The sequence below is a fragment of the Dendropsophus ebraccatus genome, chromosome 5 (genome assembly GCF_027789765.1).
Source record: "Dendropsophus ebraccatus isolate aDenEbr1 chromosome 5, aDenEbr1.pat, whole genome shotgun sequence".
NCBI classification, from domain to species: domain Eukaryota; kingdom Metazoa; phylum Chordata; class Amphibia; order Anura; family Hylidae; genus Dendropsophus; species Dendropsophus ebraccatus.
The window spans coordinates 43,813,374-43,828,556 of record NC_091458.1 but is presented as its reverse complement, the minus strand read 5'-3'; the positions used below and the strand labels follow the sequence as shown (position 1 = coordinate 43,828,556).

Sequence of the window (15,183 nt, the reverse complement as noted above, 5' to 3'; positions counted from 1 at the left end):
CCCCTGTGATTGGTTGCTGTGATAAGTTTGCACCAGTCTAAATTTTACACCCTTTGATAAATCTCCCCCCAAGAGCTGTCATTTCTACCCAGACCTGAACCAGCAGGTCCCATGGTTAATCCACAATGTGTATGAAGGGACAACCACTATAGCTCTGTTTATGTAGTCTTAAGTAGAAGCTATGGTATTATGTAAAATAAAGCTGTGGTCACAAATGGGAGGTCCAGATATATTCAGGTAGGCTGTACTACGTCTACGGCTACACATGGCAGGAAACTTCCTTCTTGGTCATGATGAAATGTAACATGGCTGATCGTTCTTACACCTGACGTTGGCTGAAAGGACAAGGTCTGAAGACCTCTACACACATTACTGTTGCAATAGGTGGCCCCTTTTTCTGATTTATATTTATTGTATGACCAGGGTTTTATGATCTGAAATCCTGTGTAGCCTTCACTGAACCACGCCAAGGCCTATGTAGCTTCTGTGCTTAGCTGTGTACAAGAGCTCTTAGGTGAAGTGATAAGGCACCTAGTAGTAATAATAAAGTAGTGATAGAGGCTTTAACTGCACAGATATCAATGACTCAGTCCATAGGATTGATCATATCTACTGTAGCAACAGAAGCCAAGACCCCAGTGTGAACAGAGCCAGCTGCTGACCCGAGTGTGCAGCATTTGATTAGCAGTGGCTGCTGAAGTAGGGTGAAGCCCTAGAGAGTCCTAGAGAAACATACAGTCAAAGGCTATGTTCAAACAACGTATATGTTTTCATAAAACAACGGCCGTGATTATTATGAAAATATACATTGCCTCTCCATCTATGGGATCCCGGCTGGAGCTTATACACATGGTATACGCTCCGGCCGGGATTCCTAGCGGCGCCGCAAACAACTGACGTCACTTTTCTGCGGCCGCTATTCACTTAAACCCTGTCAGTGCACACCATGGAGCTAGCTGTGCTGTGGGGAGTTCTGATGTGCGCGCGCCCGCACAGATGCGCAAGCATCAGAACCCTGCGGCCGAAAAGGATCATCAGTACCGGCCGGGATGATCTTTTCCGAGACCGGCCGGGTCACGGAACGGCCTGTCTAATACATAGTCTGCACATAGCCATAGGCTGTGTCCATGTTTTCCAGACAGCCTTAGGGCTGCTTCAAACTTCAGCAGCCACCACTAATGAAATGCTGCATGCTCGAAGTTCACACAACTCTAATGAATGGTAAAAGTAAGGAGAGATGGGGAAGGAGCCCATAGGTACCAATTAGCTGATCATGGGAGCTAACCTCCGGGACCCCCCAAAGATCACAACAACAGAACAAAACACATGAGCGGAACTTGTGAACATAGCTGAGCACTTTACTCCATTGGACTTCCCGCTGATGAGCTATTTATCACCTATTGTGTAGATTGGTGGTATCTTTAAATCTTGAATAGAATGGGACCACGTCTTACATTTACTAAAAAAAAAAGTGTCATTGTATACACACCTAATTAAACATATTGCTATATCTATTCTACAGAACATATAGGAGACTGGGGAGCACCTTTACTGACAGGATGGGATGTATCGGGAATCTCATCAGAGCACAGCTCAGCCTGTCCCTCTACTGAAATGACTGGTCTATGATCATTCTCCGTGGTGCACATAGCTGGTGTGGAGTCCTGGTTATTGTCATTAACTTCTGCTTTTCCCACGGTTGAATGATCTGCCATGGCTGTTTCTAAATTATCTTGGTTTAACACATTATGACTAGGTTTTTCCAGAGAATTGTTGTCACAGGTCTCCTTTTTAGCTTCATCTACAGAAGTATCATTTTCATCATCATCATCACCATCTCTGGGTGTTAAAACCTTTTCCATCATCTCTATAACTTCTAGCTCATCTTCAGACTCTTCAAAGGTGCTGTGTAAAAAAAAAAAAGGAAAACAACAAATGAAACAAGAACGAACCATTACAATGAAAAAAAACTGAAGGCGATCTCTACAATTGACTTAAACTCTTCCTTTTTAATATATATATTATATTATGTACCATAGAAGAAGACTATGGGGCTCCTAGAGAGGTAATCTACCCATTTCCCGGATGCAATTTTTGGCAATAAGTTGTTAGAGGCCCTCTTTCCTAAGAAAAAATTACAGCACCACTAAAATAAGTGTGATTGTTGAAATGTTAAAAGGGATTAATCAGTATTAAAAAAAAGAGCTAATTTCTTAACCCTTTAAGGACATGGCCCATTTTCGTTTTTATGTTTTCGGTTTTTCCTCCTTGTGTTTAAAAGGTCATAGCACTTGCATTTTTCCACCTAGAAACCCACATGACCCCTTATTTTTTGCGTCACTAATTGTACTTTGCAATTACAGCCTGAATTTTTGCATAAAGTACACTGCGAAACCAGAAAAAAATTCAAAGTGTGGTGAAATTGAAAAAAAAAACGCATTTCTTTTATTTGGGGGAAATGTGTTTTTACGCCATTCGCCCTGGGGTAAAACTGACTTGTTATGCATGTTCCTCAAGTTGTTACGATTAAAACGATATATAACATGTATAACTTATATTGTATCTGATGGCCTGTAAAAAATTCAAACCGTTGTTAACCAATATACGTTCCTTAAAATCGCTCCATTCCCAGGCTTATAGCGCTTTTATCCTTTGGTCTATGGAGCTGTGCGAGGTGTCATTTTTTGCGCTATGATGTGATCTTTCTATCGGTACCTTGATTGCGCATATACGACTTTTTGATCGCTTTTTATTACATTTTTTCTGGATTTGATGCGACCAAAAATGCGCAATTTTGCACTTTGGGATTTTTTTGCGCTGACGCCGTTTACCGTACGAGATCAGGAATGTGATTAATTAATAGTTTGGGCGATTACGCACGCGGCGATACCAAACATGTTTATTTATTTATTTGTTTACTTTTATTTAAAACCTGGGAAAAGGGGGGTGATTCAGACTTTTATTAGGGGAGGGGGCTTTTTACTATTAACAACACTTTTTTTTTTTTTTTTTACACATATACTAGAAGCCCCCCTGGGGGACTTCTAGTATATACACTGTGATCTCTCATTGAGATCTCTGCAGCATAGACATGCTGCAGAGATCCATGAGATCGGCACTCGTTTGCTTTCGGCTGCTGCAGCCGAAAACGAACGAGTGCCAAGCCGAGGACGGCGCCATCTTGGACGCGTCCCCGGCCGGCATCAGTAACGGAGATCGCTCCTCCGGGACAAGGTCCTGGAGGAGCGATCTCCCCCACTAGACACTAGGGAAACGTTGCCTCCGGTAATCTGAGGCAGCTGTCAACTTTGACAGCTGCCTCCGATTAGCTAATTAGCGGGCACGGCGATCAGACCGTGCCCGCTAATAGCAGCGGTCCCGGGCTACTCGCGGCACCCGGGATCGCGGCACTTCAAAGCGGGGCCGCCACGCGGCCCCGCTTTGAAGTGCAAGTGCGGACATATGACGTACCGGTACGTCATATGTCCTTAAGAGGTTAAAGTGTCACTGTCGTTATAACTTTCTAAATCAACAGTAGATGTGATATAAAGCAAATTTGCTATTTACATTCATATTTTTTTTAGTTATGGAAGAAACGATACTTCCTGTTTTCTGACTTTTTAAAAAAAAAACAAACAGGAAACAGTCAGAAAACAGGAAGTCCTGTGTATCCCATGCCATCTGAGCAACAATGACACTTGAAAAAAAAAAAGCACCACCCCTGTCCTCAGGTTATGTGCAGTATTACAACCCAAGCTGCAAAAGCAGAGCCAAGCTGAATGGAGAAGTCTGGGCATTTTTTATCAGGGGGCAACCTAATACAGAATCCTAACTTGGCTCTCCATGTGCCCGCACCACTACACTTGCTCCAGGACCCCAGCTGAAAGGCATTTTCCCCTGAGTTCCGATGATGTCACTAAGAGGGGAACAATGCCCTCCTGGCTGATTGATTGCACGCTCAGCCAATCAGTGACTGCAGCAGCGTCTTGTACCAGTCACTGATTGGATGAGCAGGCAGTCAATCAACTAGGTCGTGACGTCGGCCGAGAGAAGATGCCGGAGCTCGTCCGGAGAGGTAAGTTAAGGTTGTTGTTTTTTTTTATGTCCACATTTGTCCATATTATTGACAATAGTCACATCCACATTAAGGTGAAATTAAGCCTTGCATGCATGATGTTAACCAATGTGTTGTATATAGCAGTTTTGTTCCCTGCTCCTACTACACCTACGTGTCTTCATCGTCGGATCTTGGCTCAAATCGATCTTCATCAAGATCATCAGATGTCATGTCTTCCTCTGGTTCCTTAGTGGCTGGTGACCATTGCTTCAGTGTTTCATCTAAAACACACAATATATTAAGGATTCTATTTAGTAACTTCATAATCTTGTGGGGCAAAATCATAGGAAAACTTAAAAATGGCGGTAACTCCTTTTTCATACCGACCACATCAGTCCACAAAATTTAGCATCGGATTTGTAAGTTATCTGCAATTTGCAGTAGGTTTACATAGTATATTTTTCGTGTGTAAAAATTGACTTCTTTAAATTAAGCCCCGCCCCATTTAACCAGCCGGATTAGTAAAGCTGACAGGACCTGCACTGAAATCTACACCTGTTCCAGGGCAGGTGTAGACGTCTGCATAGTTTACTCCTGTTTGCAGGCGTAAACTATGATATTTTAGGCTGTCCCCCTCTGCCCAACCATCAGATGATTGGGGCTTATGGCTGGCATACTCAGACAATAAAAAAAACCATTACTGGTCCTTAGAGGGTCTTACAATTAGGTAAACGTAACCTCAGATGAACACTAAACACCCAGCAGACACTACCATGACGTTATTATAAAAATGAGACCAAGATGGAAAAGCCATATGTGGAAAAGTAAGTGCACCCCATGAACCAGTAGCTCATAGAATCACCTTTAGCTGCAATACCTTAAAGGGGTTATCCAGCGCTACAAAAACATGGCCACTTTCTTCCAGTCTCCAGCTTGGGCTGGGTTTTACCGCTCAGTTCCATTAAAGTGAATGGAGCTTAGTTGCAAACCGCACCTAAACGGGAGACAAGAGTCGTGTTGTCTCTTAATGAAAGTGGCTATGTTTTTGTAGCGCTGGATAACCCCTTTAAAGTAATTGTTTCCTGTATGACTTTATCAGTCACCCACATCATTATGGAGATATTGTAACCCATTCTTTATGTTGTTGCTTCAGTTCACAGAGGACATTGGTTTATGCATGGTTCTCTCAAGGGTCTATCACAGCACAACAACTGGATTAAGATCTGGACTTTGAGACATTGCAACACCTTGTTTTGTTTTTTTCTTTGCAAGCTATTCTGTTGTAGATTTGTTAGTGTGCTTGACCCAGTAGCTTTAGATGTTGGATAGATGGCTTCACATTTGACTCTAGCATACTTTGGTATACAGAGAAGTTCATGGTCATCTCTGTGACTGCACTGTGTCCAGATTATGCGGCTGGAAATGATCACCCCACCACCATTGTGCTTGGCAGTTCATATGAGGTATGTTTGGTTTTCAACAATTATGAAGCTGTGCTTTATGGCCATACACCTCCAGTTTGCTGTTGTTAGTCCAAAGGACATATTCCAGAATTCTTATTGTTCAGATGCAACTTTGCAAACCTAAGTTATGTTCTTTTCAGGAAGAAGAGGCTTTCTCCTGGCAACCCTTCCAGAAAAGTTTCTTCAAATATTGCATGGTCTGATGTCCACTTCTGGGCAGATTGTCAACAGTTTTCCCACTTGTGAATAATCTTTCTCACTGTCGAATAATGAACTTCAAATAGTTTGGCAATAGGAACACCTTCTAGAAGTGATGTATTATTTCGGGTCCATTTGGTGCACTGTTCATATGTTTAAAATGGAAAACCTTAATAAAAACTATTTAACTGAACACATCTAGATTAATGGGCCCCATTGCTGATGTCTTTCTACATTGGCATTGTGTTAAAGCACACCCGAATGTCGCAGAATAGCAAACTGCCAAAACATCTGCTTTTATGAAGATGGTCATACCTTCTCATAATCAGTTATCAAAGGCTTATGACCTTGACCTCTTAATTCCTCTGTAAGCAGTAAGGGGGTACTTACTTGTTTTCACATACTGTTTCTGCAATTTGGCCTAGTTTTTGCTGAATAAATAAAGAGACTAATTGTTTACGTATTTATGTTAATCGGAGGTTGCATTTACCTAATTTGAGACCACCTAAGGACCACTTTTTTTTTTTTAATGTTAGGTTGATATATAGGTTTTTATTAGAGGTGAGCGAATTTACAGTAATAATGAAGTGAAGCGATTCGTTATATCTGAAATCCGCTCATCAGCCGGCTGTTGTTTAACTGACTGCCACTCCGTACCGCTCCTTCCCAGGTGCTAAGAAAAGCTGGATCCAGTCCTGTGAAACTTTTCCAGTTTCCCAGGACTGGATCCAGCTTTTCCCAGCACCCACGAAAGAGCGTTAAAAAGGCAGCAGGCTGAGTCATAACTGGGCAATAAAGTTAATTCACAACATCTAAGGCTACATTCGAGGTCTCTGTTGCAGAATCCATCCAAACGACCTAACAAAATACCCAATATGCAGTATTTCATTGTCTGGCCAAATGAATGGACACCATACTGAAAACCTGACAAACCCCAGTCAAGTCAGTGGGGTCAATCAGGCTCTTTTAGTGAACAGCGGGCCTTCCACCTCCATTTACTGATGTTGAATAGAATCTGTCACTGAGGCCCTGAATGGAGCTTCCGGCACAGACATCAAACTAGCCGAATCTACCTATGTGAAAGGACCCAGGCTTAGAAAAACATGGCGGCATTCTTTGAGAAACAGCACCACTCCTGTCCTCAGTTTGGGGATGGATTTTGCAAATCAGTTCCATTGAAGTGAATGAAGCTAAATGTTAATACCACACCCAACCTGAGGACAGGGGGGGTGCTGTTTTTGCAAAAAAGAAGTTGTGTTCTTTCTAATCCTGGATAATTCCTTTAATTAGGGGGCTGTTCTATGTCTTAGACACCCTTAAACGTAACCTGAAAGTGTTTGGCCATTGCAACAGCCAAAAAGTAGCCAAGTTACAAAGTGGCAAAAAGGTTATTGTTAGACTGCTTCTCAACATCTTTCTAGGATTAAAAACCACATACACACACACATATAGAATTGTAAAGTGCTGCGGAATCTGTTGGCACTATATAAATAAAAATTATTGATTATTATTACATATACGCTACCATTGTAATTTACCTTGGTAGCCTTCTCCAGGTGTTATTGAGTCATCCATATCTGCTGCTTCTAATGCTCTCAACAAGGTTTGTGGCGCCTCATGCCTCCAATGCTTCCTGTTTTCGGAGGAATCATCATCTTCTGTTTAGAAAGAAACAAGTATTAGTGTCAGGTAAATGTCCATTTATATAGAAAAGATGTATAAACAGAACATATTCACTAAAAAAAAGGCACGGCAAACCTTTGACCCTCTAGGTACAATTCCCATCATTCCTAAAAGCTAAAGATTGGGCTGTCCAAGCATGATGGGAATGTAGTTTTGCAATAGCTGGAGGTCCAAAGCTTCCCCATCCCTGCACTACAAGTCATAAAAATATCAATAGTTCAAATTGTATAATGAATGTACTTAATATTGTATAAACCTTTCAGATTGTAGAATTACATAATTATTGTAAGGATTATTATAAGAATTTTTATACCCGCACTGCGAGACCTATTACCTGCCACTGCGGAGGGGCAGATCTCTCCATCCCACACTGTGTCACCCATAGTAGTACACCCAGATGTGATGGCAACAGCTCTCAGATTGCCAAGAAGTGTCTGGGGCTCTTTAGGATTCCACTGCTTTCTGTTATTCGCTTGTATATGCTCCGGATTTTCGTCATCTGTAATAGGATATAAACCAGTGATATCGGCTATAGGATAAAGTAAATCTCATGGCTATTTTCCATGATTTAGAGCACTCCCAGAGGAATTTTAAAAACAACAACAATAATAATGATAATAAAACAATGGGGGGGGGGGGGGGGGGGGGGGGGGGGGAAATCACTGCAAATGCTCAATGCCTATGGTTTGGAAATTTTTATCTTGCCTCTTAGAGGCTCCATTACACATGGTAGTTATTGGCCAAGCAGGACGAAGAGGCAATGAGCCTACAACTAGAGATGAGCGAACCTGCCGAGGTTCGGGTTCGTAAGAACCTGAACTCTTGGCTCCTGACTGCCGCTGTAAAACTGGAATACAGCATATGGCTATGGCTGTATCCCAGTTTTCCAGCCGCGGTCCTCCGGCTGTATCCACCCTCTCCACGGAGCGGGCAGATAGCGAGAATCAGAAGCCAAGAGTTCAGGTTCATACGAACCCGAACCTCGGCAGGTTCGCTCATCTCTACCCACAACGTCCTCACCTTGATCCGTATAAATCTTGTGCCAGTTGGTGCCTCCCAATTTTTCTCCATGATCGAAGGTTAATGTGTCATTGAGAGGATCGTTTTCCTGTAAAATAAAAATTATATATTTTTCTATTGGAAAATATAAGAACATATTTTATAGGAAGAGCAAGGATTATGAAGGTTTTTTTTTTTTTTTTTTTTTTTTTGGGGGGGGGGCTTTTTTGTTTTATTTAACAAAATGTTAAAATAACATTTCAAGTACAGTGGTACCTTGGTTTAAGAGTAACTTGGTTTAAGAGCGTTTTGCAAGAAGAGCTCACAGTTTTTCAAAATTGTGACTTGGTTTAAGAGCATTGCTTTGGTTTAAGAGCTCCTGGTATTGGGTGGGAGCGTGAGTGGGGGAGGAGCATGGCCTGCATAGCGGGGTCTGCAGCACAGTACTCTGACCCAGGAAGTCTCTCTCACCTTCCAATTTATAGCAGATCCACTTCAGGCTTGGGCTTGCATCAGGGGACAAGACTGTGGGGGTAATCTCTTTATAGCTTTAACCCCTCTCCCCGGACAGAGAGTGCTGCTATACAGTGTCCCCATCTGCCCTGCTCATTCCTTCATGCTCCCTGCAGTCTCTATCAGTCCTTGTGTTTCCCATCCTCTCCATTCCTGCTATAATGTGCTTGCACTCACACTCAGCTATACACACTGCTGCTATAATGTGCTTGAACTCACACTCAGCTATACACACTGCTGCTATAATGATTATAAAATGATTTTTGGAGTGTGGAACCAATTGTCTACATTTCAATGATTTCTTATGGGAAAATTTGCTTTGGTATAAGAGTGGATTTGGATTACAAGCACGGTCCCGGAACAAATTATGCTTGTAATCCAAGGCACCACTGTAGATGGTTCAGTTTCAGATTAGGATATATATGATGTATCATGTCCTAGTAAGGGGCATTTTCTGTTTTTTATTTACTGTTAGCCATGGCTTTGTGCAAACTGCAAAGTGTGAACAAGAGTGAATGTGCGGGCTTTAATTGTTTTGTCTAGTAAGGGGGTCCTCACGTCGTGATCTTCACCAATGTTGGAGGTATAAGGGCCCTATTCCACCGGACGATTATCGTTCAGATTATCGTTAAATCGTTCGAATCTAAACGATAATCGTTCAGTTGAAATGCAGTTAACGATTAACGACCGAACGAGAAATCGTTGATCGCTTTATAAGACCTGGACCTATTTTTATCGTTGCTCGTTCGCAAAACATTCGCAAATTGTTCGCATTGAATAAGACATTGTTCGGTCGTTCGCAATAGATACGAACGCAATAGCGAATAAATAGCGAAGAAAAACGATCGCAATTACGATCATAAGTAACGATTATCGTTCCATGGAAATGAGTGAACGTTTTCAGGTCTTTCGCAATAGCGGTCGTTTGAGATAGTTAATCGTTAACGATTATGCAATCGTCCGGTGGAATAGGGCCCAAAGTCAGAATCCTGTCAAAAAAGGAAGGCTGATGTATACCGCAATATACTTTATTTGTCCAAACATAGTCAACTAGAGCCACGTCTTGCAGGGGCAGGCCAGAGACTCTACCGATTGGCAGAGATTGCAATAATATACAGCAGCAGCCCTCAGTTGTGGCTCATAAAGGGGGTCCCAAGTGGATCCATGACATTTTTATCCCCTCATAGGGTATGTGACTATGGACTCTATGAAGTACAACCCCTTTTATGTGTCAGGCCTGGGAGCCCCTTTGCTCTACAACATGCTCGTCTGATCCTACATGAAGATGATATAAGGCAATGGTTCACAGTTGCATAAATTAGAAATTCCAAAGGTTTATAGAAATAATTTTTTTCTGACCTCTTCACTTTCCCTGTTGTGGTGGTCTGTGGTGGGACCGTCTGTCTGAAACTCTTCTATGATGTCACTAATTTCAAATCTTATTCCACCCTGAAAATAGAAAACAACATAAATGTCATGGAGGACTACAGTGTTAGGCTATGTTCACACTACATAAGTTCCGTAGTAATCACGGCCGATGTTGCCGATTTGCAACAATGGCCGTGATTACTACGGAACTTACGTAGTGCTGCAGGCTAAGGGAATCCCGGTCGGAGTGTATACACATAGTATACACTCTGGCCGGGATCCCTAGCGGCGCTGCAAGAAACTGACATGTCAGTTTTTTGCTTCTGCTATTCAGTGAATAGCGCCTCCAGAGAACCTGTCAGTGCACACAATGGAGTGTGCGGCTCCGGCCACATGCTTCATTGTGTGCAGCGGCGGATTCAGATGCGGGCGCGGACAGATGCGCCCGCATCGAAATTCAACAGCAGTGACGATCTTCCGGACGGTACTGTAGTACCAACCAGGATGATCTTCTCTGACACCGGACGTTTTACCTAGGTCCAAACAGAAGTCTACTTTATTTAAAAAGAGTGCAATAGTAATACATAGCTGCATGATATAAACTATAACATATACCTTTACTTTATACTTCTCCTCCAGTGCTTTTCTCTCTTGGCGGTTTTGCTTGATGATATCATTGAACAGTAGTTGAATCTTCTAAAATATATAAAACCAAGATCTACCATCAGCATCATGTAATAACTCGGAAATGTCTATCTACGGAGGGCCACAACGATCCCTATAGTTTTGTTGCTTCTCCCAAGTATCAAAAGCCATTTACACTGGAGCTCTTGTACTAACTATACATTACCTCAGTCGGCTCTTTTCCATCTGGCCGGTCTGCAGGAAAGGGTCCTCCTTTGTTTCCTGGCTTTACAAGATATGTCCCATCTGTCGCCTTAGGAGATTCCTGTGAAAAGCTGCATGATTAGTCAACTTTTTCAATCTATATTAATGGTACAGTGTGTGTATGTATATATATATATATATATATATATATATATATATATATATATATATATATATATATATATCTACTGGCTAAACTTTAATGTGAAATTCGGGGCAAAGTACCATGTATTGTAACAGGACAGCAGAGACTGCACGATGCTGGAATGATTTCACCGATTTGTGTATATCATACTTAAATATACTCAATACAACTTTTAATCAAATAATTAGATAAAATAGAACAATATTAGCCCAAAGAGATCACAGAAAAAAAGATGAACTAGGAATAAATGGTTCTTACCCCTCACAAGATGATGTTGGAATGACATCGGGGGGGATTAGGGCAAGAGAGTATGCCTACTTTATCATGTTTAAAGAGCACCTGATAACCATAATAAATATTTTTTAAAGTATGTGTGGATTTTATCAAGATTTTATCTACTCAAGCTAGAAGATGGAGATTTCTACTGGTGTAAGTTATTCCTGTTGGGACCAGTAGGAAGCAAAGAAGTTCAAAAATGTGCAACCTTTGTAAAGCACAAAACTGACCTACAAGACATTTAGTTTAGCTCTTTGTATTGTGACCCATTTCTGGCATTGCTATGCAGTCCCATCCTAATAATATGTATGATTGGTACATACACAAGGTCACAGTTTACCTGGTGTGCAGCGGCTTTCAGTTTTATTTCTCTGACCTCATTGTGATGTTGCTGGCGGATGACTTCAAGTTGTCTCAGATATTCCTGTTAAGCAAATTTTGCATATACATTTAAAATTGATATTCTGCACAAGCATAACTTTTTAAATGTTGCTGCCCATGGTGAGACTAACAATTCCTTCCATACTTGTTATTATCTAGTCAGTCTCCTTCCCCCAGTTCTAAGCTGCTGCTTTCTTCTGAAGACACAAAAACTGCGTGTCAGCTTTTCGCTCTGTCTCCCCCTCCTCCCCACTCCCTTCTGAGGCAGCTGATGTAAACATGTCCCTTTGTAATGCTGGGAGGATTAATCACAGTGAGCTCATCAGTAACTTGACCTCAGACTAACTCCTCCAGCATTATAAAGAAGCTACAAAGTTGCAGATAAAGCCAGCCTGAGACTTGCTTACATCAGCTGTTTTAGAAGGGAGGAGGGGGAGGAGGGAAAAGATGTAGAGAAAAGCTCACACACAGTTTTTTGTGTCTTTAGCAGAAAGCAGCAGCTGAGAACTGGGGGAAGGAGACTGAATAGATAACAACAAATATGAAATGAATTGTTATTCTTACCTTGGCCAGCAACATATGAAAAGTTATATTTGAGTGGAATACCTCTGTAATATTATCTGATTTGTTTCTTGAAGCTGAGGAAAACCTATATATCAGACAATAATTCTGCATTCACAGGGGGGTTTTGTAGAAGCAATACAAAATGTAATGATTTCCTGCACAAAATCCGCATGGTACAAATAAACGCATATAATACGCTAATGCGGAAATACATTGCCATTAAAGGGGTACTCTTGGCCAGCTGTATAATCCGTATCTGGCCGGGGAAGGGGTGGAAATAGAAGGCTCCGGTGACTTACCTCCCCGGTTCCAGCACCAGCTCCCGAATCGCGCCGCCCCGTACTCCCGTCCCGCGGCTGCTTTCTGGACTGAGCTGTGGCTTGAGACGTGACGTCTCAAGGCAGCTCAGCCATTCAGCGGCCAAGACAGCACTCCGCTACGATCGCTGAATGGCTGAACTGCCTTGAGACATCACGTCTCAAGCCACAGCTCAGTCCAGAAAGCAGCCGCGGGACGGGAGTAGGGGGCGGCGCAATCCGGGAGGCAGCGCTGGAACCGGGGAAGTAAGTGACCGGAGCCTTCTATTTCCACCCCCTCCCCGGCCAGATACGGATTATACAGCTGTATAATCGTAGCGGTTTTCATTGCGATTAACTCGCTGCGATACGGTAAACACATTACACTCACACATCACATTCATGTCGCACACATCATACACATTTCACACACATATTAGAGATTTGCCAAGGGTCATTGAAAGTACGATGTAAGTACCTCGTGGTCTCTGGCATGTTGCTTCTGTGGTGATCTGTTCTCAACCCGCACATCTACCCTTGTGACAGGTATATGTTTACCATGGTGATCGGCAGAGGAAGGACGGAGCCCCTAGACACAAACACCGGGAGGTAAATACATTGCATGGTGCATATGTATACTAATAAAAGCTGTCGATAATATTACAGGAGTTATCTGAGAGTAAAATAAATGAAGGTGCCTAAAGGAAATGCTGCGCAAAGTGTCAAGTGCTGAGGGCTGCAACAACTCATGACACTCACACACACACCCCAATCTCCCAAGCCTTTTCATATGGCCTGGAAGCACAGCTGGATATATGACAGGTACCATGTGTTTCTTTTACCTAATAGCTATCTAACTGTGAGCAAATTGGAATGTGAATTGCATGTGACAGGTGCACTTTAAGGGGGAACATTTTTTTCCTGGTACCGGGGAGGAAGTGGCTGAGAGAAAAGACGTCCACTCACCTCCTTGGTTCCAGTGGGGGGTCCCGCATCACGGCGCTCCGGTCCCCGGTTCCCGACCACTTCCTGGTGTCTGACGCGGGCTCGAGACGATACTTGATCTGAGGCGGGATCTGAGCGGACTTGAAATGGATCCCGTCTCCATCACTGACTGGCTGAGCGGACCTGAGACGTCATGTCTCGGGCCCGCGTCAGACACCAGGAAGCCGCCGGGAATCGGGGAACGGAGCGCCGCAATGCAGGACCCGCCGCTGGAATCAGGGAGGTGAGTGGACGTCGTTTCCCTCAGCCACCTCCTCCCCGGTCACAGGGAAAAAATGCTCCCCCCCCCCCCCGCTGGAGTACTCCTTTAAATTCCATACGTCACTAGGTGATCTGAGACTATTATGTCATAGCCATATTAGGTATTGCACATATGTATGTTTTTAATGCTCTGAGAGAAGTAACAGAAGATTGACTGTGCTGGCCCCAGGTAAGGTGGATATTGCTGTTGGTAATTACTTTCAAACCTTAGCAGTACTCACTACTATACCAGATGTTCATAAGTCCCATAGAGAATGGGTGGGACCTGCCTGTTCAGTTAGCTGTCCCCCAATTATGTGGATAGTGCATGAGTTTTATTTATGACAGGACCCCTTTATGTAGAAGAACCAAATGAATTGGATGATAATTTAGTTCCCTGCAGTGAATCATTTTAAACATAAAACAGATTGTTTACTTACCAGTTGTTTTTCAACCTTTATCTTAATCCGTTCTGCCTCCTGTCTCCTCTGTAAATAGTCATTCCTTGGAAACAGTGATATCAGTTAATTATTACACACATTTACATTAACAACAAAAGGCCTGTCAGTTGTCATGGACACTAGTGAACGCAGGCCGTTAAGATTAGGCAGTATTACTTGGCCACTGCATGGTGGTATTTGTATTACAAAGGGGCTATGTGGTTGTCTTACTAAGCACTGTATGATAGGGTGGATGCAAGCAAAAAGAGATCTTATGCTGTGTTCACACACACTGCAGTTTCATTTACTGCATAAAGTGAGGCATGAATTGACGCATAGAATGTTGATATAGAACATTGGCTTAGAACGCTGGCTTTAAAATGTAGGCATATAGCATAGGCTTAGAAAGTTTCCATAGAATGGTGGCATAGAATGTTGCCATAGGATGTTTAGAATATAGGCATATAAACAATCTTAGAGGCGGACATCTCAATTCAAGAAGTCACACACACTATACAATCCTTTCCAACAATAAAACCCCAGGCCCCGACGGTTTCTCAGGGGAGTACTACAAACTGCTCGCCGCAGAAATTGCTCCATACCTTACCCGCCTTCTTAACAGTATCTACAAAGAAGAGGCCCCGCTAGCTGACTTCGCACACTCTCG

At 42.7% G+C, this 15,183-nt stretch overlaps 1 protein-coding gene across 7 annotated transcripts in view; it reads right to left on the bottom strand.

Moving 5' to 3' along the window:
- Nucleotides 1-1,333: 1,333 nt before the first annotated feature.
- LOC138792484 (serine/threonine-protein kinase Nek5-like) overlaps nucleotides 1,334-15,183 on the bottom strand; it is a 35,049-nt gene continuing 21,199 nt past the window's right edge. For all 7 annotated transcript variants that reach the window (XM_069969972.1, XM_069969973.1, XM_069969970.1 and 4 more), the window contains 11 exons: nucleotides 14,517-14,580; nucleotides 13,310-13,420; nucleotides 11,931-12,014; nucleotides 11,132-11,230; nucleotides 10,897-10,977; nucleotides 10,273-10,362; nucleotides 8,422-8,509; nucleotides 7,736-7,900; nucleotides 7,257-7,376; nucleotides 4,230-4,338; nucleotides 1,334-1,905 (listed from right to left, as the gene is read on the bottom strand). In XM_069969972.1, the coding sequence (XP_069826073.1) occupies nucleotides 1,512-1,905; nucleotides 4,230-4,338; nucleotides 7,257-7,376; nucleotides 7,736-7,900; nucleotides 8,422-8,509; nucleotides 10,273-10,362; nucleotides 10,897-10,977; nucleotides 11,132-11,230; nucleotides 11,931-12,014; nucleotides 13,310-13,420; nucleotides 14,517-14,580 (1,405 nt within the window). In that variant the 3' untranslated portion in view covers nucleotides 1,334-1,511. The remainder of the gene's footprint in view (nucleotides 1,906-4,229; nucleotides 4,339-7,256; nucleotides 7,377-7,735; nucleotides 7,901-8,421; nucleotides 8,510-10,272; nucleotides 10,363-10,896; nucleotides 10,978-11,131; nucleotides 11,231-11,930; nucleotides 12,015-13,309; nucleotides 13,421-14,516; nucleotides 14,581-15,183) is intronic.